Genomic DNA, 23509 nt, shown 5'->3' with positions numbered 1-23509 from the left:
AAATTTGCATTTTTCTAAATTTGCAAAAAAATGCCATTTTTGTATTGCCGTTTGACAATAGCTTTCAATGAATTTTTTTACATAAATTACAATTTTAAAAGCATTCTTTTTTTTAAAGGGCTTATTAATATTTGGTAAATTTGCATGAGCTTAATTCATCCCTGCATGAAATTTACTGCTTTCTGTATGCAAATTAAATTCCTGCACGTTTTAAGACAAATAAGGTTAATTTACCCCAATTATGAAATAGAATTTTAATATGCATATAAATTCACACAATATATGTGCATATATTTGCATATTATGAATACATTTGCATATAGTTAATAAATTGATCAATAACTTTGCATGCAACCAATATATTTGTGCATGATTTTGCATATGGTGAAGAGATTTGCTTATTAGGAATAAATTTGCATACAGCCAATATATTTGCAATGCAATTAATAAATTTTCATGTGATTAATACATTTGCATATTTTGCTCATTAGATAAAGGAAGAAGACCGGACTCCACCGCCGACTTCTCCGCCTCCCATTTTTTCAGTGATTCCTGGAGGTTTCATTAAGCAACTCGTTCGTGAAACAGAGAAAGAAGCTAAACTCAAGGAGAAAATCCCACTGAATTCTAAGGAAGACGTAAGTCTATGTAAATGTCGCAAATAAATAAAAATAAATAAATACATCTATCTACCTACTTACCTACTGTATATGTCTATCCATTCATCTATCTATTATCTATCTAGTCATCTATCAATTCACCAGTCTACCTGCCCATTCATCTACCAATCCAGTCATTCATGTATCTATCTGTCTACGCATTCATCTATATCACCAATCTACCTATCCATCCATCTATCCATTCATCTATCTGTCACTCCATCTATTCATTGATCTATTTATCCATTTATCTATCTAGTCATCTATCAATTCACCAGTCCACCTATCCATTCATCTACCAATCCAGTCATTCATGTATCTATCTGCCTACGCATTCATCTATATCTATTAGGCTTGGTTGATCAAGAAAAAATTTGGTTCTAAACTTGTTTCGTATCTAGGGGGCGCCCACGTTTCGAATCTGAGAGGATTTTCGAAATTTCAGATTTCAAATTGTTGATATTTACGAAATTTCGTAAATATCCGAATCGATTCGTTAATGGTGGACGCTTTTCCTTGCTTCCACCTTGTTTACTTGTGTTTTCTAATCCTGTGATTTGGAAGCAGTTTGCTTGAACGTTCTGTTGTCCCAGATTATTTCCCAGGATAATCCAGATTATTTGCTAAATTATGTTTTTTGCACAGCAGTTTGCTACAGACTTTGAGTTCTTGATAGATACACTGAATTAAGTGCTTATAGCTATTTTTGTTGTTATAATAATAACATAATAATATAATATAATATAATATACAATAATATAATATTATAATAATATAATAATAAAATAATATTATATTATTGTATATTATATTATATTATATATATTATATTATATATTATATTATATTATATTATATTATATTATATATATTATACTAGCTGTACCTGGCAACGCATTGCTGTGGCATAGAGTGATGGTATGAAAAATAAAGTAATGAGAAATTTTGGGCAAGAAGGATGTCAGGAGAAAGAGGAGGGAGGGGGGAATGTGGGATTTGCCAGCTGGAAGGAAGGAAGGAAGGAAGGAAGGAAGGAAGGAAGGAAGGAAGCCCAGTGCAGCCCAGAGTGAGGCAAGAAGAAGCATGAGGAAAGAGGAGGGAAGCAGCAGAGCAAAGGTGGCCGGCAGGAGGGGAGAGAGAGAGGAAATTCATCGGCTTAAGCTGAGGTCAGGGACCAGAAGTGGGGTAAGCCCAGGGACTGGAAGTGGGGTAAATGCGCAGCTTGCTACCAGGGGAGGGAAGAGAAACTGTGAGATTGTAAAACTTGTAAAAAAATAACTTTCGTAATTATTTTTCGAAAATAATTACGAAAAATGAGGAAATTGTTTCGATTCTTAATTACTCCTCACACTATTCCTGCATGGCTCGATATTGGATCGAAGCTAATTTAAATACGAATTCATAACGAGTTTAGAAACTAACGAACACAATCAACCAAGCCTAATATCTATCACCAATCTCCCTATCCGTCCATCTATCCATTCATCTATCTGTCACTCCATCTATTCATTGATCTATTTATTCATTCATCTATCAGTTCATCTATCTATCTATCTATCTATCTATCTATCTATCTATCATATCTGTCTATTCGTCTATCAATTCATCAATATATCCATCTATCCATTGATTTATCAATCTATCTATTGATCTATCTATGAATCATTGAGCTATCTATCATTTCATCTATCTGTCTATCCATTCATTCATCTATCTTTCTTTTTCTATCTATCTATCTGTCTGTCATTGATCTATCCATTCATGTACCAAACTCTGCATAAAATGCCCTCAGAAGCACTTTATTTTCTTGTTGTGCAATTAAATTCTACCTCATCCCCCGGAGCCCCTCCTTGATATTTTACATTGCCCTATCTCCCAGTGTTTTAAAATTTTAATCCTTGAATTTGGCCCTGCCCATGGTGATCATTTTTAATGTTTTGATTTTCTATTGTTGTGTCACTTATATACATTGGTTTTGTATCTTAGGTTATTTTAATTTTTGATTTTCTGTTGTGCTTTTGTGTTATATTGTGTATATTGTATTGATGGACATGGCGTCATGTAAGCCGCCCCAAGTCCCCTTGGGGAGATGGTGGTGGGGTATAAATAAAGTTATTATTATTATTATTATTATTATTATTATTATCATCATCATCATCTATTTTTCTATCACTTCTTTCCATCTACCATATTTGTCTATCCATTTATCTATCTATCCATTTCTCTATCCATCTATCCATCCAAACATCCATCTTTCTTTTCATTTATCTTCCCATAATTTCTCTGTCTATCTATCCATCAATCCATCCATCTATCCATCCACTATATCTACCTATCTACCCACCCACTTTAAATCTATCACTTTATATCCATCTCTTTCCATCAACCCATCCATCATTCCAGATATTTCTATATCTATCCATCCACCCACTGTATCTACCTATCTATCCACCCACTTTATATCTATCAATTATCTATCCATCCATATTTCCATCCATTCGTCCTCCCATATATTCCTCTATTTATCCACCCATCCTCTTTCCATTTATCCACCAGATATTTCCCTATCTATTGATCAGTCTATCCATCCATCCATCAATCCATCCACTCAATACATTTACCTACCTTCTCATGACAACACCAGAGGCACTCCAAATGGCCAAAGGACATTCAATATAATGTCAAGTTTTTAAACTTTGTTCTTTTCAACTGTACTCTTGGTTTGCTTCTGATACGATAAATCTATCTATCTATCTATCTATCCATCCTTCCATCCATCTCTCCATCCATCTTTCCATCTATCCAGATATTTCTGTATCCATCTACCCATTTATCATCCATCTTTCTTTTCATTCATGCTTCTATCTATCCATCCATCCATCCATCCATCCATCCATCCATCCATCCATCTACTGCATCTACCTATATATCTGCCCATCCATTCACTCCATATCTATCTATCTATCTATCTATCTATCTATCTATCTATCTATCTATCTATCCATCCATCCATCCATCCATCCATCCATCCACTGCATCTACCTATATATCTGCCCATCCATTCACTCCATATCTATCTATCTATCTATCTATCTATCTATCTATCTATCTATCTATCTATCCATCCATCCATCCATCCATCCATCCATCCACTGCATCTACCTATATATCTGCCCATCCATTCACTCCATATCTATCTATCTATCTATCTATCTATCTATCTATCTATCTATCCATCTATCCTTCAATCTATCTATCTATCTATCTATCAATCTATCTATCTATGCATCTCTCCTTGCTTTCCTTATCTATTGATAGATCTATCTATCCATTCATCTCTCTTCACTTTCAGTGATCATCCCATATCATTTATTTATTTATTTAATATCGCCCTTTATCTCACCATATGGAGAGTCAAAGCGGCTCACAATTGAAAACATTACAACTTAAAATATACAAATATAAAATAATAAAACAGTATTATAATTATATATTATCAGTAGTGTTAGAATTAATGTATTATTATATTACAATAATGTCATATATTATTATATTGTATTATTACTGTTAAATTGTATTATATTATAATATTTTCAATATTATATGTATATATAATATATTATTAGCATAGCACAATATTAGTATTATATATTATTAGATTGTACTATATTATTATACCACAATACATATAATATACCACCAGTATATTATACTATTATTATATAATATAGTATATTATGTCATAAGTTGTAGTATATACAATATATTACAACATTATTAATATTATATATCACACATTAGTATTGTTATATTACAATGTTATTATTTCTATATATTATTTTATTGTGTATATTGAGGGGCTTCCAAGTGAAGTTGCAAGAGACATGATCCAATCCATCCATCCATCTCTCCTCCCTTGTAGTGATCATCCCGTATTGATAGGTGATTGGTTTCTCCCACAGCCTCCAGGGAAAGTGGACGATGGCTCCGTGATCAAGGACACCACCAACCTGTGGGAAGCTGGTCAAGGGATGGCCAATAGCAAAGGTCAAGGGTCGCTGGTCCAGGGCTGGTTGAATGGCGAGGGTGAAGGAATGACCAAAATCCCAGAAAAGAAGAGAGGAGCCGATCTGAGGGTCGGGTCACCATCCTCTCCTTCCAATCCCTCCCCACTTCCCAGGACTTTGTTTTCACCCGAAGGAGGGAAAAAGGATCCGGAGAAGGTACCAGAAGCAGGGAAGAAGGCCCACCATCCGACACCATGGAGCAAACAACGCTTAGAGGGCCTTGGAAAAGAGAATGTGAAAACAAGGGTGAAGGATGAGTGTGTCACCGGGCGGACAAGCCTCAGGGCAAATAAAGGGATGAATAAGGAGAAAGCAATGGGAGAAATGGGGAAGAAAACGGGAGAAAACAAGGAGAAAATGGGAGAGATAATTGGGAAAAAACCATGGGAAAACAAGGAGAAAATGACAGAAGAAACAGGGGGGAAAGTGGGAGAAAACAAGGAGAAAATAACAGGAAAAATGGGGGGAAACAATGAGAAAATGACAGAAGAAACAGGGGGGAAAGTGGGAGGAAACAAGGAGAAAATAACAGGAGAAACAGGAAGAAAAGTGGGAGAAAAGAAGGAGAAATTGGTGGGAGAAACAGAGAAAAAAATGGGGGAAACCAAGGAGAAAACAAGAGAAATAACTGGGAAAAAACTATGGGAAAATGAGGAGAAAATGACAGGCGAAAAGGGGAAAAAAGTGGGAGAAAACAAGGAGAAAAGAATGGGAGAAATGGGAAAAAAGGTGGGAGAAAACAAGGAGAAAACAGCGAAAAAAGTGATAAAAAATAAGGAAGAAATGAGGGGAAAGGTGGAAGAAAACAAGGAAAAAACAAGAGTAATAACTGGGGAAAAACAAGGGGAGAAAATAATGGGAGAAACGGGGGGGAAAGTGATGGAAAGTAAAGAAAGAATTGGAGAAAACACAGAGAAAATCAAGGACATTGGAGAAAAACGGGAGCAAAAATCATCAATAGAAGAAACAGGAGAAAACGAGGAAAACAAAGTCGATCTTGGAGAAATCACTGATTCTTCAGAGAAGGTGAATTTGGTTTGTATAACAAATATTTGTAATTCGATGCATATGAATGACTTCTAAAAGATATGCAAATTGATATGCAAGTGTGATTTTTTTAAAATATGCAAATTGCTATTTTTCTCTCCTTCTTCTTCCTAGGAAGATGTCTGGTACGAAACGGAGAAAGTTTGGTTGGTCCAGAAAAATGGCTTCACCCTGGGTAAGATTTATTAATCAATCAATCGATTAATCAATTAAATGGTAGACTAATTAATCAATCAATAATAAATTAATTAGAGTAATTAATTCATTGTTTTTATTTATTTATTTAACTGATTATTGATTCAATCAATCAATCGATTGATTGATTGATTGGTTGGTTGATCATTTAATTAATCAACCAATAAATTAATATAATAATAACTTTATTCTTATATCCCGCCACCATCTCCCCGAAGGGACTTGTGGCAGTCAAACAGAGTTGCAATAAAATACATATATAAAAATCATAAAAACATAAACCATCAACAACCAACAACCAGTCGAGCACCGTGGACATGTTCAAAACTAAATAGGCAAGGCAAGGGCTTGTGTAATACAACTTCAAGGGTGGGGCTGATAGTAAAGTGCAAGAGCCAGATTACTGGAGTTGGACTGAAAATTTACATAATCAATGGACTGTCTAAATCAATGTAATGGAGCCCAACAGACTCCCAAAATTGTGCCTATTTATTTTATTTATCGTGTCAGGGGCAGACCAGACGTTTGCATTGCATTTTTTAACAAACAAACAGACAAACAAACAAAACACAAAGTTTGCAAGATTAGTAGTTGATTAAATGTCCTTTGACCAGTATCTGGCCACTTGGAGTGCCTCTGGTGTTGCCGCAAGGAGGTCCTCCATTCTGCATGTGGCAGGGCTCAGGTTGCATTGCAGCAGGTGGTCAGTGGTTTGCTCTTCTCCGCACTTGCATGTCGTGGATTCCACTTTGTAGCCCCATTTCTTAAGGTTGGCTCTGCATCTCGTTCAGCGCCTTCCAAGTTGGCCAGTTTTCTGTGTGCCCAGGGGGGAGTCTCTCATTTGGTCTCAGCCATTAATTGAGGTTCTGGGTTTCAGCCTACCACTTTTGGACTCTCGCTTGCTGAGGTGTTCCAGCGAGTGTCTCTGTAGATCTAAGAAAACTATTTCTTGATTTAAGTCGTCAACGTGCTGGCTGATATCCAAACAGGGGATGAGCTGGAGATGTCACTGCCTTGGTCCTTTCACTATTGGCTGCTACTTCCCGGCGGATGTCAGGTGGTGCAATACCGGCTAAACAGTGTAATTTCTCCAGTGGTGTAGGGCGCAGACACCCCGTGATAATGCAGCATGTCTCATTCAGAGCCACATCTACTGTTTTAGCGTGGTGAGATGTCTTCCACACTGGGCATGCATACTCACCAGCAGAGTAGCATAGCACAAGGGCAGATGTCTTCACTGTATCTGGTTGTGATCCCCAGGTTGTGCCAACTTTCTTATGATATTATTTCTAGCACCCATTTTTTGCTTGATATTCAGGCAGTGCTTCTTGTAGGTCAGAGCACGGTCCAGAGTGACTCCCAGATATTTGGGTGCGCTGCAATGCTCCAGTGGGATTCCTTCCCAGGTCATCCTCAGAGCTCGGGATGCTTGTCTGTTCTTAAGATGAAAGGCATATGTCTGTGTTTTAGATGGGTTGGGGATCAGCTGGTTTTCCCTGTAATAGGCAGTAAGAGCACCTAGAGCTTTGGAGAGCTTCTGTTCAACCATCTCAAAGCTCCCTGCTTGAGCGGTAATGGCACGATCATCAGCATAGATGAAACTCTGTCCCTTCTGGCAGTGGCTGGTCATTTGTGTAGATGTTGAACATGGATGGGGCAAGCACGATCCCCTGAGGCAGGCCGTTCTTCTGTTTCCGCCATCTGCTTCTCTGGCTCTGGAACTCAATAAAAAAGCTCCTGTTTTGTAGCAGCTTTCCTATGAGGTGGGTGAGGTGGTAGTCCTTTGTGATATTATACATTTTTCTCAGGATGAGGCAGTGGTTTACAGTATCATAAGCCGCTGACAGGTCTATGAAGACAGCTCCTGTGATCTGCTGCCTTTTAAAGCCATCTTCTATGTGCTGAGTCAGGTTCAACACTTGCGATGTGCAGCTTTTGCCTTTCCTGAAGCCAGCTTGCTGTGGGATCAGACAGGGGTCTATTTTTTCCATAATTCTATGCAAAATAAGTCTCTCCAGAACTTTGTAGAGGTGGCACAACAGGGAGATTTGTCTATAGCTTTTTGGGTCATTACGGTCTTTGCCTGGCTTCAAGGTGGCGATGACTCTTGCTTTCCTCCAGATTTTGGGGATCTGACAGGATGCAGTGCAGTTGTTCATCAGCTCCAGCAGCCAGCGCCTTGCTTTTGGACCAAAGTTCTTGATTTGTTCCACCCGTAGATCATTCAGGCCAACTGCTTTGCAATTTCTACATTTATTGAGAGCCATGTCCAATTCAGTAGATGTAAAGGGTTCATGGAGGTTGTTGTTCTCAATCTCTGGTTGTCTGGCTATTGGTTTCTTTCCTACTTTGGTGGCAAGGTTGGGTTTCCCATTCTTCAAGAGTTGGTGTGCTATCTGATGTGCCTGATGTGGGTATTAGTTTGTGAGGGGTCATTGCTCAACCGTCTTAGCAGCCTCCACGCCTTCTGGCTGCTCCTGCCCATGTCGACCTCTGTGATCAGCTTGATCCACTGTTCTTTCTTGGCTTCAGAGATGGAGGACACATTGTGCCTATTAGAACAGTTAAATTCCCAAATACAGACCTCTTGGATTGCACAACTGACAAATTAAAGAAGTTGTGGTCTCCATGTCTCCTGCACCTTAAGAGACAAAGATAGAACGAGTGCTAGACAAAGAATTTTGGACATAGAAGCACAAAAACCCTCGGTAAGATTGCCAACCTGAAATGGCTGAGCCAATATAAACGTACCTTTCAAATGGCCAACTATCTAAAAATTCAAATACAAAAATATTTTAGGTAGGTATTCACTCGAGCAGGGGCGGCTCAACCCATTACGCATAGTAAGCATTTGCAGTATAGTTGATTTTGCTCAGGGGCGCTCTTGAGGCACTTTTGGGGAGAAATAGACCTTGACATATGTGAGTTGCAATTACTGGGATGTATAGTTCACCCACAATCAAAGAGCATTCTGAACTCCACCAATGATGGAATTGAACCAAATATGGCACACAGAACTCCCACGACGAACAGAAAATATATATCAGTGATTGGTTGGGGGGGGGGGGCAAAATACTGTTTGCTTACCATTGAAAATTACCTAGGGCCGCCTCTGCACTCGAGCTGGATTTGATCAGCTTGATACAATGGTCAGATATGGGAGATTTAACAGCATCCTGAACGGATTTGTCTCTGCGGAGCACCTGGTGACACACATATGATTTGATTGTAAATTGCATCAGAAGGCGAGAGACTTCTACCTTGGTCCATATATCAAATGGACAATGTATTGGGAATCTCACATCAGAACATATTTTATGTGTGGCCAAGACCCCCCAAAAATCTTTTTATTTAAGCAAAACAGTGATTCGAAGGGTTTCATGCCTGGAATCACTGGTTTGCTGTAAGTGTTTCGGGTTGTATGGCCAAGTTCCAGAAGCATTTTCTTTTGATGTTTCACCTGCATCTATGGCAGGCATCCTCAGAGGTTGTGAGGTGTGTTGGAAACTAGGCAAAATTGGGTTTATATATCTGTGGAATAATGCCCAGGGTGGGAGAAAGAACTCTTGTCTGTTGGAACTAGGTGTGAATGTTTCAATTGGCCACCTTGATTAGCATTTGATGGCCTGATAGTTTTTACTTCCTGGAGGCATCCTTTGTTGAAATGTGATTAGCTGTCCCTAATTGTTTCTTGACTGGCACTCGCCTGTCTTTATTTACTGTTATGATTTTAGAGTTTTTTAATACTGGTGGCCAGATTTTGTTCATTTTCATGGTTTCTTCCTTTCTGTTGAAATGATGCACATGCTTGTGGATTTCAGTGGCTTCTTTGTGTTGTCTGAGAACCACATATGTGGGGCTGATCGGGGTAAATTGTAGGGGTAATGCAGAAACATGATGTATATATTCTGTTTCATCATATTTATTTATTGTTATAACTGTTTTACTTAACTTAATATATAGAGTGTAATCAAGTTTTATCAAGCCTTTTGTTTGGTTTGGTATTGTGATATGGCTTAAGGGTTAATCAATAAGATTGATTAATTATTGATAACTAGTGAACCGATGATTAAAGGCACATTGGAACATCATCCAGGTTTTTAGGTCTTTACGAAAAGTGGACAGGGTGGGCGCTAATCCAATCTCTCTGGGGAGGGAGTTCTAGAACCAGGGGGCCACCACTGAGAAGGCCTTGGTAGATGATCTTCACCGGGAGCTGGACAGGGGGAGTGTGTCCCTGTTGGTTCTGCTGGACCTCTCAGCGGCCTTCGATACCATCGACCACGGTATCCTTCTGGAACGCCTCACAGATATGGGACTTGTGGGTACTGCCCTGCAGTGGCTCCGGTTCTTTCTTGAGGGTCGGTCCCAGAAGGTGTTACTGGGTGACACCTGTTCGGCCCCACAACCATTGTGTGGAGTCCCACAGGGTTCAATTCTGTCCCCAATGTTGTTTAACATCTACATGAAGCCGCTGGGGGAGATCATACGGAGTTTCGGAATGAGGTGTTATCTCTACGCAGATGATGTCCAAATCTGTCACTCCTTCTCACCTGTCACCAAGAAGGCTGTCCAAACCTTGAACCAGTGCTTGGCCGCTGTGTCAGACTGGATGAGAGCTAACAAATTGAAATTGAATCCAGACAAGACAGAGGTCCTACTGGTCAGTCGTAAGGCCAAACAGGGCATAGGGTTACAGCCTGTGTTAGACGGGGTTACACTCCCCCTGAAGACGCAGGTTCGCAGCTTGGGAGTGATCCTGGACTCATCGCTGAGCCTGGAACCCCAGGTCTCAGCGGTGACCAGGGGAGCTTTTGCACAACTAAAACTTGTGTGCCAGTTGCGCCTGTATCTTGGGAAGTCAGATCTGGCCACAGTGGTCCACGCTCTTGTTACATCCCAAATAGATTACTGCAATGCACTCTACGTGGGGTTGCCTTTGAAGACTGTTCAGAAACTTCAATTAGTCCAACGGGCGGCAGCCAGATTAGTCACCAGAGCGTCATACAGGGAACATACCACCCCCCTGTTATGTCAGCTCCACTGGCTGCCAATCCAGTTCCGAGCACAATTCAAAGTGCTGGTTTTGACCTACAAGACCCTATACGGCTCCGGCCCAGCGTACCTGTCGAACGCATCTCCTACGTCCCGCCTCGGAGTTTAAGATCTTCTGGGGAGGCCCTGCTGTCGGCCCCACCTCTATCACAAGTGAGATTGGTGGGGACGAGGAGCAGGGCCTTCTCCGTGGTGGCCCCTCGCCTGTGGAATTCGCTTCCCGGGGAAATCAGGATCCCACAGGTCAAAGGCCAGGGGTTCGAGCAGCTGTCCCCCAGCTTCACCAACTGAGTGTGACCCTCCGGCAAGATGCAAAACCACTGCAAAAGAGCGCCCCCAAGCTGTCTCTGTACTGTAACCAGGCCAGAAACCAGACTGCAATGGATCCAGATAATTAGTTTCATCCACGAATCCTTGAAGCCTATGAGGTCTCTTCCAAATATATGATTCTATAATCTATCTATCCATCTATGTATATATATTGGAACCTCAAGGTAGGCTTCTCTTAGGTACACTGCTCTATCTATCTTACTTACTTAGGCGATCCCTTGTTGTCCAAGTAGGATAGTCTTCCATCCTACTTGGAATGGTCTGGTGGGTCCATAGGTGACTGTGGAGCCCTATTCTTGACCTGCATATTCTCCCGCAGTGAGGGCATTGGTTTCCAGGTGGAAGGCAGTTCCGATTGGGGTTGGCTTGACACGCTTTCCTCTTGGCACGTTTCTCTCTTTCGCCCTCCATTCGTGCCTCTTCAAATTCTACAGTACTGCTGGTCACAGCTGACCTCCAGCTGGAGCGCTCAAGGGCCAGGGACTTTCCAGTTCTCAGTGTCTATGCTACTGTTTTTCAGGTTGGCTTTGAGCCCATCTTTAAATCTCTTTTCCTGCCCACCAAAATTCTGTTTTCCATTCTTGAGTTCGGAGTAGAGCAACTACTTTGGGAGATGGTGATCAGGCATCCCGACAACGTGGCTGGTCCAGCGGAGTTGATGGCAGAGGACCATCACTTCAATGCTGGTGGTCTTTGCTTCTTTCAGCACGCTGACATTTGTCCGCCTGTCTTCCCAAGAGATTTTCAGGATTTTCTGAAGGCAGCGCTGATGGAATCGTTCCCGGAGTTGCAGGTGACGTCTGTAGACAATCCACGTCTCGCAGGCGTATAGCAGCATTGGGAGGACAATGGCTTTATAAACAAGCACCTTGGTATCCCTACGGATATCCCAGTCCTCAAACACTCTCTGCTTCATTCGGAAAAATGCTGCACTCGCAGAGCTCAGGCGGTGTTGTATTTCAGTGTCAATGTTGACTTTGGTGGAGAGGTGGCTGCCAAGGTAGCAGAAATGGTCAACATTTTCTGATGTTACACCATTAAGCTGTATTTCTGGCATTGCAGAGGGATTGGCTGGTGACTACTGGAAGAGCATTTTGGTTTTCTCGATGTTCAATGACAGGCTGAGCTTCTCGTATGCTTCTGCAAAGGTGTTTAGAGTGGCTTGTAGATCTTCTGAATGCACACAGATGACGTTGTCATCAGCATACTGGAGTTCTATAACAGATACTGTTGTAACCTTGGTTTTGGCTTTCAGTCTGCTGAAGTTAAATAGCTTGCCATCTGTCTGATAGATGATTTCCACTACGGTAAGAAGCTTCCCGTCAACAAGATGAAGTATCATAGCAATGAAGATGGAAAATAAAGTTGGGGCAATGACACATCCCTGTTTGACACCTATCTTTCTATCTGTCTGTCTATCTATCTATCCATCCATCCATCCATCCATCTATCTATCTATCTATCTATCTATCTATCTATCTAGCCAGCTATCTATCTATCTATCTATCTATCTATCTATCTATCTATCTATCTATCTAGCCAGCTATCTATCTAGCCAGCTATCTATCTATCTATTCATCTATCTATTAATTATATTAATTTTATCCTCCTTATTATTTGGCAGCAACTGAACTGAAACCCGATGTAGGGACCCCTGAACTCCCTCCAGGGATGGTCCGGGTTCGAATCGAGTCAGACAGTTCTGTGTTGGAAGTTGACGAGGAACAAATCCAGAAGGTGAGTCTCCCAAGGACAGAATGATAACATATGGAGTTCCCATCATTCTCAAAATGGCAACCAAGGAGACTCCTCTCTTGTTGTGAACGTCTTCCCTCTCTCTTCCTGAATAATAATAATAATAATATTATAATGACAACTGGGATCACATACATCACACAGTCCTAGATACTTGGGAAGTGTCTGACGTGTGATCCAATACAACAGCCAGCAAAGTGATCTTGTTTGCTATGTACTCATCTTGTTGTGATAATAATAATAATAATAATAATAATAATAATAATAATAATGTATTATTATATGATCCTTAACAGACCAACCCTTCAAGGTTCGACTATGCCGAAGACTTGGCCTCACTCGTTAGCCTTAATGAGTCAAGTGCCATCAACACCCTCGTCCACCGCTTCCGGTCACAGCTGGTTTACACTTATTCCGGTCCAGATCTGATAGCCATTGAACCATGGTCTTCTACAAACAACACTTCTAAGAAGGTACAATTGTTTCCTTCTACAGTCTTTCTCAAAATGGCCTCCTTCCCATATATTGAATGTGGTGGAGTCCCTTTCTATGGAAGCTTTTAAACAGAGGCTGCATGACCATCTGTCAGGGGTGCTTTGAATGGGATTTTCCTGCTTCTTGGCAAAGGGTTGGACTGGGTGACCCATGAGGTCTCTTCCAACTATGATCTATTATTTTATATTGCTCTACTATCTAAAGTCCTTCTCAAAATTGTAGCCTTCCCATTGAACCTATAGATAACTCCATTGACCTCTACAGTCCTTCTCAAAATGGCTGCCTATGATATATCATAATGTAATAATATAAATTTATAATATATTACAATAATTAAATATATTATAATAATATAACATGGTATAATATAATAATAATATAAATTATGATATATCATAATATAATAATGTATAGTTAGCTCTATTTCCCTCTACAGTCCTTCTCAAAATGGCCACCTTGCCCTTCAATGTATAGATAGCTTCGCTTCTTTCTATATTCTTCTCAAAATGGCCGCCTTCCCATGCAATATATAGATAATAGTTCTACTTCTGTCTACAGTCCTTATCAAAATGCCCATCTTCCCATTCAAATTATAGATAGCACCACTTCCTTCTCAAAATGGCCATCTTCCCATTGAACCTCGAGATAGCTCCACTTCTATCTAAAGTCTTTCTCAAAATGGCCATTTTCCCATTGAAACTATAGGTAGCTCAATTTCTATCTAAAGTCCTCAATTTCTATCTAAAGTCCTCCTCTTCTCCTGCAGGCCTTCAAAGGGAAGCGGGATGTGATGTCTCCCCACATTTTCTCTGTGGCTCAGAAGGCCTACTGGACCATGCTGACTCAACGCCAGGACCAGACCATAATCCCTTTGGGGAGATCGGGTTCAGGGAAGACCACTTGTTGCCAGAATGTTCTTGAGTACCTGGTGGAGCATGCAGGCAGTGTGGACAACCGGGTCACAGGTCAGTCTTGGGCCAGAAGGGCCGACCAATGCCTTGACCGACCACTTAATGGTCGAGTCCATGGGTGAACAGGATGGACCCATTCACCAATGGGATGGACTCAGCAGTTGAGTCCATTGGTCAACCATAGGTGGGACTGACCAATGGGAAAGATCCATTGATCAATGAGTTGACTCAACACACAATGGTTGAATCCATTGGTCAACCATAGATGGGACCGACCAATGGAATGGATCCATTGACCAATGAATTGACACAACACTTAATGGTTGAGTCCATGGGTGAACGCTAGATTGGACTGGCCAATGAGATGAACTGATTCACTCAATGGTATTGACCAATGTGTTGATTCAGTGGGTCAACTCTAGTTTGGCCCATTGACTCAATGGTGTTGACCCAACACCCAGCAATTGAGTCAATGAGTCAACTGTAGATAGGGCTGAAAAACGGGATGGACTCAACTTGAGTCAATGGGTCAAAATGTAGATGGGACGGACCTATTGACCAGTGCATTGACCCAACACTAAACCATTGAGTAAATGGATCAATCATAGAGGGGACTGACCAACAGGATGGATCCATTGACTAATGCACTAGAGTGAAATCTCTAGTATTAGTGATGAAAACTGATGGACTTGACAGTGTGGAATTGAATTTATGAACTTTGAGTTCACAAACGTTGAGCATTAGATTGGTTTTATAGATTTTGATATATGATGTATAATGGATTGTTTTAATTGTTTTAATTACTGTTTACATATGTTTTTACCTTATTGTTGTGCTGGCATCGAATTGTGCCTTTTGTAAGCTGCCCTGAGTCCCCCTTCAGGGGTAGAGAAGGGTGGGGTAGAAGTGCAAGAAATAAATAAAATAAATAATAATGCATTGACCCAACACTCAAAAGTTAAGTCCATTGGTCAACTGTAGATGGACTGACCAATAGAATGGACCCATTGGCCAATGTATTGACCCAACACTCAAACATTGAGACCATTGGTCAACTTTAGATGGGACTGGTCAATGGGATGGACATTGAGTCCATTGGTCAACTGTAGATAGGACTGACCGACGGGATGGACCCATTGACAAATGCATTGATCCAACACTCAACACTTGAGTCTGTGGCTCAGCTACAGATGGGACTGACCAGTGGGCTGGACTCATTAACCAATGTATTGATCCAGCACTCAATGGCTAAGTCCATGGGTCAGTCATAGATAGGACTGAGCAGCAAGATGGACCCATTGACCAATGCATTGATCAAACACTCAATGGTTAACTTGTTTTATGTTTCAGTGGAGAAGATCCAGGCCATGTTCACTATCCTCCAGGCCTTCGGGGCAGTCAGTGACGGCCGTAATGAAGCATCCACCCGGTTCTCAATGGCCATGGCACTGGACTTCAACGCTGCAGGACACATCACGGCTGCCCACCTTCAGGTAAAACCCTCCTATGTCTGTCCCTCTGGATTGTATGACCACCAGAAAGGGCCAATCATGGAAGACTTTCCTTTTCCAGACAATGCTTTTGGAGAGGATCCGCGTCACACAGCAACCGGACGGAGAGAGCAATTTCAACGTCTTCACTCAGATGTTAGCCGGACTTGACCTGGACCAGAGGTACAATACAGTTATGCTGATGATTATAATGATGATGGTGATGATTATTATTATTGTATTTATACCCTGCTTTATCTCTGTAATATAAATATATTATTTAATAATATAATTATAATATAAAATTATAGCTATATTATTAAATTATTTCTCTTTTCTGCAAAGGACCCTCCTCCACTTGCATCATATGAGGGACAGCAACTCCTTCGGAATCCGGCCTCCTTCTACTGTGAGTCCCATCATCCATATACACTTATATTAATTATAATAAATATAATATACCTTCAAATGCCACAGTTCCCCCAATTAATTAACGAGCCCCCATCTTTGACGGCCACAGGCGGAGGAGAGGCAATCGTACAAGGCTTCCTTCTCTGGCCTTCAATCTGCCTTCAGGACAATGGGCATTGGAGTCCAAGAGGAAAGCGCCCTCTGCAGAGTCCTGGCCGCCATCATCCACCTTGGGGCTGCTGGGGCCACCAAAGGTCAGGCATCTCAGCTATTATGTTATATTATTATTATATTTATATTCTATTATTTTTAATATTATATTATATTATATTATATTATATTATATATTTATATTGTTACTATAATATATTTATTCTACCATTCTATTATGTTATTATATTATATTATTATATATTTATATTCTATTATTGTTATATTATATATTATTATTCTATTCTGTTCTTATATTATTATATATTTATATTATTCTTGTCTATTATTCTATTATTTTATTTATATTATTATATATTAATATTATTATAAATTAATATTTTAATTATATTATTATATGATTTTTTTTATCTATCCAAGCTTTCTTGTTTTGGTTCTTATGGCTTTTGTGCCATAGAGTTGCACTGGAGGGCCTAGGGGAGTCCTAGAGAGGTCACTTCCTGCATGTTTTCTAGTTGGCAGAAAGCAGTTCCTGAGATGGGAGGCAGCCAATGAAGCAGCAGAAGCTTTGGGCTGTGACTCTGAGGAACTCTCCTCCGCCGTCTTCAAGCATCACCTTCGCAACATAATACAGCAGGCCACCAGAAACATTGCAGAAGAACCCACAGAGAGTAGGCATATTCCCAATAAATTTTCCAGTATTTTTTTTATTTTCCAGTATTTTCAATATTTTTTCAATTTTTTTCCAATATGTTTTCCATTATTTTTCCACTTTCTTTGTATTTTTTCGGGGTTTTTCTAGATTTTTTTCAATTTTTTCCCCATGATTTCCATTGTTTTTAAAATATTTCTTCCAGTATGTTTTCCAATACTTTTCCCATTATTTTTCCATTTTTAGAATCTTTTCAGTATCTTTTTATCACTATTTTTAATTTTTTTCAAAAAAAATCAGTATTTCCCCTACTATTTCCAGTAATGTTTCAACATTTTTGAATATTTTTTCCATTTTGCAGTATTTTTTACCATTATTTCTAGTTTTTAATGTTTCTCCCATTATTTCCAGTAATTTTTAATTTTTTTCAACATTTTATTAATTTTTTCATTTTTTCCAGTTTTTTCAACATTTTCCAGCTTTTTTCCCTTTTTTAAAATTATTTTTCAGTATTTTCCCTAATTTTTCCAGTATTTTTTTTCCAATATTTTCTCAGTTTTTCCAGTATTTTTTCCAACATTTTCCCTATTTTTTTCCGTACTTTTTGTATTATTTTATTTGAAGTATTTTATCCAAGTAATTTTTGCAGTGTATTTTTCTCAAGTAATTTCAGTACCTTTCCCCAAGTATTTCCCCTTGTTTTCTCCAAGTATTTTTTGAGTATTTTTCCAAATTAATATTTTTGAGTATTTTTATGTTTAGGTCCCAAATTGACGGGTGTCGAATGCCTTGAGGGAATGGCGGCCGGGCTCTATGAGGAATTGTTTGCAGCCATTGTCTCCTTAATCAATAGGTAAATAAAAATAAATAGATGGTAATATAATATGAAATGATATATATGTATATTATTCATTATTTTGTATTTTGATTAAAGTTATATTTGTTATTATATATTTTATAACTTTTATTTATAATATAATGTATTTGATTAATTTATTATGTATTCATATATAATCCTTCCTGTCCCTATGCTGCCCTCTTGAAGTGAGATCTGAGCATTGCCTTCTTCAACATTTTTCAGAATTTTCCCCATTATTCCCAGTAGTTTTTCAATATTTCTCCATTATTTTCAGCGTTCCCAAATATATTCTCATTATTTAGAGTAATTCTTTTCAATATAGTTTTCCATTTTCCAGTATTTTTTTCAATATTTTCAATATTTTCCCATTTTTCCAGTAATTTCTCCAATATTATTTCCATTTTCCAATATTTTTTCAATAATTTTTTCCATTTTTCTCGTTTTCAATGTTTCCATTTTCCCAGTATTTTTAAAAACAATTTCCCATTATTTTCAGTTTTTCCCAATATTTTCTTCCATATTTCAAGTAATTCTTTTCGATATTTTTATCCCAGTATTTTTTCATTTTTTTCCATTTTTCCACACCTCAGCATTGCATTCTTCCCTATACAATATTATATTTATGTTATTTTATACCATTATTATATTATTATTATATTTTATATTATTCTTTTCCATTATAATAATATAATATTACAATATAATATATTATATAATAATATATAATAATATAATGTATATAATATATATTATATTATAATATATTTATGTTACATATCATTCTATTATAATATCTATTTATATTATATTATATTATGATAAATTTTATTATATTATTATCTATTTATATTCTATTATATTATTCTATTCTAATCTATTCATATATATATATATATATATATATATATGGTAACATGATATAATATAATATAATAATATATAGTGTATTTTATTAATGTATTATTCCTCTATGAATGGCAGGTCCTTCTCCTCCACACTCCTTTCTATGGCTTCCGTTCTGGTTCTAGACCTGCCGGGCTTCCGGAATCCACGCCATGACAGGAAAGAGAGAGCAGCTTCCTTTGAAGAGTTCTGCCGAAACTACGCACAAGAGAGACTTCAGGCGCTTTTCTATGAACGGACCTTCACCTCCACAATGGAAAGGTACCAAGAGGTAAGTCATGGGAAAATAATATTAATATATTATATTATAATATATTATTTTAGTATTATTTTAAATTATTGTTATTTTATTATATTATTATATATAATATTAATAAATATATTGTATTACTAGGTTCTTGTGGGTTTTTTCGGGCTATAGGGCCATGTTCCAGAGGCATTTCTCCTGACGTTTCGCCTGCATCTATGGCAAGCATCCTCAGAAGTAGTGAGGTCTCACTACCTCTGAGGATGCTTGCCATAGATGCAGGCGAAACGTCAGGAGAAATGCCTCTGGAACATGGCCCTATAGCCCGAAAAAAACCACAAGAACCTAGTGATTCCAGCCACGAAAGCCTTCGACAATATATTGTATTATGTATTATATTTGTTATGTTATTATATTTATATATTATTTTATTTTACTTTTATATTATACTAGCGCTGCCCTGCCACATGTTGCTGTGGCCCAGTCTGTTGATCTGGAAAATAAAGTAATGAGAAATGTTGGTTTTTAATATATGTAATTTCTTTCTTCTTGTGGGTAAACAGTATTTCTTGTTGTTTCTTTGTCAGTGTTGATGTGGAGAGTGTCTGGTTTTCCCACTCTGGAACGTGCAACATATTATTGTCCTTCTTTAGGGGTGCCTTTCAAATCTATGATACTATATCTGTGTGTCTGTGAATCATATCTCTCTATCTATCTATCTATCTATCTATCTATCTATCTATCTATCTCTATCATCTATCTATCTATGGCTGGATGGCTCTTTGTCAGGAGGACTTTGATTACGTTTTCTTGCCGTGATGAAGGGAGTTGGATTGGATGGCCTTAAGTATTTTCTGATGGTCATGGGGTTCTGTATGGGAAGTTTGCCCCAATTCTGTCGTGCGTGGGGTTCAGAATGCTCTTTGGTTGTAAGTGAACTGTGGGTGAACTATAAATCCCAGCAGCTACAACTCCCAAATGACAAAATCCTAATTTTTGAGTGATGGTCACTCCTTGTGTTGTGAGACATTTTGTTGCCAAAATTGGTGTAATTTCGTGCATTGGTTCTTTTGTTTTTAAGGTACTCCTTATGCACAGAGCATTTATAGATAGATAGATAGATAGATAGATAGATAGATAGATAGATAGATAGATAGATAGATAGATAGATGCATCTATCCACAATGTATGGGTGGATGGCTCTTTGTCAGGAGGAGTGTGATTGCGTTATCTTGCCCTGGTGAAGGGAATTGTAGTGGATGGGCTAAAGTTTCTGTTGGTCATGAGGGTTGTGTGTGGGAAGTTTGCCCCATTCTGTCGTTTGTAGGGTTCAGAATGCTCTTTGATTGTAGGTGAACTGTGAATCCCAGTGACTACAACTCCCAAATGTTAAGGTGTATTTCCCTCAAAGTCCATCTGTTTTCATATTCGTGCCCAGTGTGGTCCAGATCCATCATTGCTCGAGTCCACAGTGGATGTAGGTGTACTACAATTCCAAAATGAAATGTCAATGCCCACCAAACCCTTCCAGTATTATCTGTTGGTCATGGGAGTTCAGGGTGCCAAGTGTGGTTCAAATCCGTAAATCCCAGGATGAGGAGTACATTGTTATAAAAGTGAAAAAGCAGCGGGCAGGAGAAGCAGTTGGGAGAGTCCCACCTCCCACCGGGCAGGTTTGGAGGCCGCTGAGTGCAAGAGGGGCGTCGGGCCGCGGTAGAAATCGAGGCCCCGGCTTAGGAGAAGACGTCTCGTCTCGTGTTGTTTTTTCTCGTCTCCTCTCGTCTCGTGTTGTTTTTGTTGCCCTCGGCGGCCCCCCGCAGCTTCCATGCCCTCCCCGGCCGTTAGTGCTTACATCGGCCTGGTGGGCTTTCTCAGGCTGGGCTCGCAATCTCTCCTGGACTTGTTCCATGTGTGTATGTGAGGCAGCGGCGGGAGCGATGGGGTAGAGGGAGGCAGGCAGGCGGCAGTGCGCATGCGGAGTGGGACTCGGGCGCGAGGGAAGCTGGGAAATGGAGTCCTTCCTCCTCAGCGTATTCCTCCCGAGGCCTCTGCGCATGCTCCATGTTTTTCGGGTATTGTGCGTTTGTGTTGTTGCGTATTGGTGTTTTGAGGGTTGTTGGTCATACCTTGGGGGAAGAGGTATTAGCAAGCCAAATTTGGTGAGATTTCATCTGGTGGTTTTTCCGGTTTTTTTTTAATTATCTTTATTGCAAATTTTTCAATACACATATATTATAAACAAAGGGTGAGATAGGATGGGGTGGTGGTGAAAGGGAATGGGTAACTGGGTGGGAAGGTCGGGTCAGGAACTGGGTATAGTGTACAATTGGGATAGAGTGGAATTGGGTATGGGGAAAGGGAGGAGAAAAGAGGTGATGGGGGTTTTTCCGTTTTTGACCGCCTAATTACGCCCTTAAGCTTCTTATATATATAGATTTAATCAAATATTTTAATGCATTATTAATTCCTATTGAATCTGTTTCTCCTTAGGAGGGCATTGAGCCCTGCTTTGAGTTGCCTGGCTCCACCCCTTCTGCTACAGTGGCCCTGGTGGACCAAAGGCCCTCCCAGGTAATTTGCATGCATCCTTGGCTGGGCCAATGGGAGGCCTTGGAGGTGGAGCCTCAACCTCTCTCTCTCTCTCTGGCCTTTGCCCAGGTCTCAATGGCATCGGCCGGGAAAGGAGATGACCCTCCCAAAGGCCTACTCTGGATTCTGGAGGAAGAGGCATTGCTCCCCGGTTTGAGTGACAGCAGTGCCATCCAACGCCTTTTCTCCGCCTTCAACACACAAGAAGGTAAGCCAGGTGTTTAGTCAACATCGGCATCATCATCATCTAATATAATATAATAGTAATATTATATAATAATATATAATAATGTAATTATAATAATTATAGTAATACATAATACAGTATAATACTATAATAAAATATTATATTATAATTATATATAATATAATAATAAATGCCTAGAGAGGAATAGTATTGAGCCGGAGGACATAGGAAATTCCTAAATAGGACATCTTTAGGACCTCCAGTGGAACTCTATGGTCAACATACCATAAAATCACACTGGAGGGCCTAGGAAAGGTCTATAGAGGAACTGAATCACAATGGAGGACTACAGGAAACCTGAGGTCCTCCAGGAGAACTTTATGGTCAACTTCCACCATAGAATTGCACTGAAAACCTAGGAAAGGCTTAGAGATGAGGAATAGGCTCGAGCTGGAGGACCTAGCAAATGCCTAGAAAGGAATAGGATCCCATTGGAGCACCTAGGAAATGCCTAGGGGAATGGAATCACACTGAAGGACCTAAGAAATGCCTAGAAAGGAATAGGATCATACTGGAGGAGCTAGGAAATGTGTAGAGAGGACATCCTTAGATCCTCTAGTGGAACTCTATGGTCAACATAACTTAAAATCATACTGGAAGACCTATGAAATGCCTAGAGAGGAATAAGGTTGAGCCAGAGGGCCTAGGAAATGCCTAGAGACCCTAGAGTGACACTAGAATCATAGAATCATAGAATCAAAGAGTTGGAAGAGACCTCATGGGCCATCCAGTCCAACCCCCTGCCAAGAAGCAGGAATATTACATTCAAATCACCCCTGACAGATGGTCATCCAGCCTCTGTTTAAAAGCTTCCAAAGAAGGAGCCTCCACCACACTCCGGGGCAGAGAGTTCCACTGCTGAACGGCTCTCACAGTCAGGAAGTTCTTCCTCATGTTCAGATGGAATCTCCTCTCTTGTAGTTTGAAGCCATTGTTCTGCGTCCTAGTCTCCAGGGAAGCAGAAAACAAGCTTGCTCCCTCCTCCCTGTGGCTTCCTCTCACATATTTATACATGGCTATCATATCTCCTCTCAGCCTTCTCTTCTTCAGGCTAAACATGCCCAGCTCCTTAAGCCGCTCCTCATAGGGCTTGTTCTAGAAGGACCTTTCCAGAAGATCTCTAGATGGAGGAGAACAGAGAGGTGGCATTTTATTTCAATTAAAAAACGCATTAATTGCCTTTCAGGAACAGGCTTCTTCCTCAGGAAGTGCGAGCAGGCCTTGCAGTTTGAGGTCGGCCACCTCCTGGGTCATGACCCCGTCCGTTATGACGCTACTGGGTGGGTCAGCAAGGCCAAGTGGAACCTCTCAGCTGAGAATGCCGCCCAGGTCTTGCAGCAGTCGAAAATGTAAGCTCCGCCCCTCCCTCCTCCTTGCTGGACTCCCATCCAATCCTCAATCAGGGCAGACCCTGCTTAGCTTCCAA

General features: G+C 39.8%; 1 protein-coding gene across 4 annotated transcripts in view; it reads left to right on the top strand.

The window, feature by feature from the left end:
* The window catches only part of MYO18B (myosin XVIIIB), a 465598-nt gene that overhangs the window by 4994 nt on the left and 437095 nt on the right, over positions 1–23509 (top strand). For all 4 annotated transcript variants that reach the window (XM_067473590.1, XM_067473591.1, XM_067473592.1 and 1 more), the window contains exons 3-18: positions 492–638; positions 4622–5752; positions 5888–5948; positions 12978–13090; positions 13405–13581; positions 14370–14568; positions 15865–16007; positions 16087–16187; positions 16350–16413; positions 16525–16669; positions 17102–17257; positions 18001–18091; positions 19079–19271; positions 21738–21818; positions 21906–22044; positions 23270–23432. In XM_067473590.1, the coding sequence (XP_067329691.1) occupies positions 492–638; positions 4622–5752; positions 5888–5948; positions 12978–13090; positions 13405–13581; positions 14370–14568; positions 15865–16007; positions 16087–16187; positions 16350–16413; positions 16525–16669; positions 17102–17257; positions 18001–18091; positions 19079–19271; positions 21738–21818; positions 21906–22044; positions 23270–23432 (3104 nt within the window). The remainder of the gene's footprint in view (positions 1–491; positions 639–4621; positions 5753–5887; positions 5949–12977; positions 13091–13404; positions 13582–14369; positions 14569–15864; positions 16008–16086; positions 16188–16349; positions 16414–16524; positions 16670–17101; positions 17258–18000; positions 18092–19078; positions 19272–21737; positions 21819–21905; positions 22045–23269; positions 23433–23509) is intronic.

Source organism: Anolis sagrei, chromosome X (genome assembly GCF_037176765.1).
Source record: "Anolis sagrei isolate rAnoSag1 chromosome X, rAnoSag1.mat, whole genome shotgun sequence".
NCBI classification, from domain to species: domain Eukaryota; kingdom Metazoa; phylum Chordata; class Lepidosauria; order Squamata; family Dactyloidae; genus Anolis; species Anolis sagrei.
The sequence above is the reverse complement of the archived record's forward strand: the minus strand, read 5'-3'. Positions and strand labels throughout refer to the sequence as shown.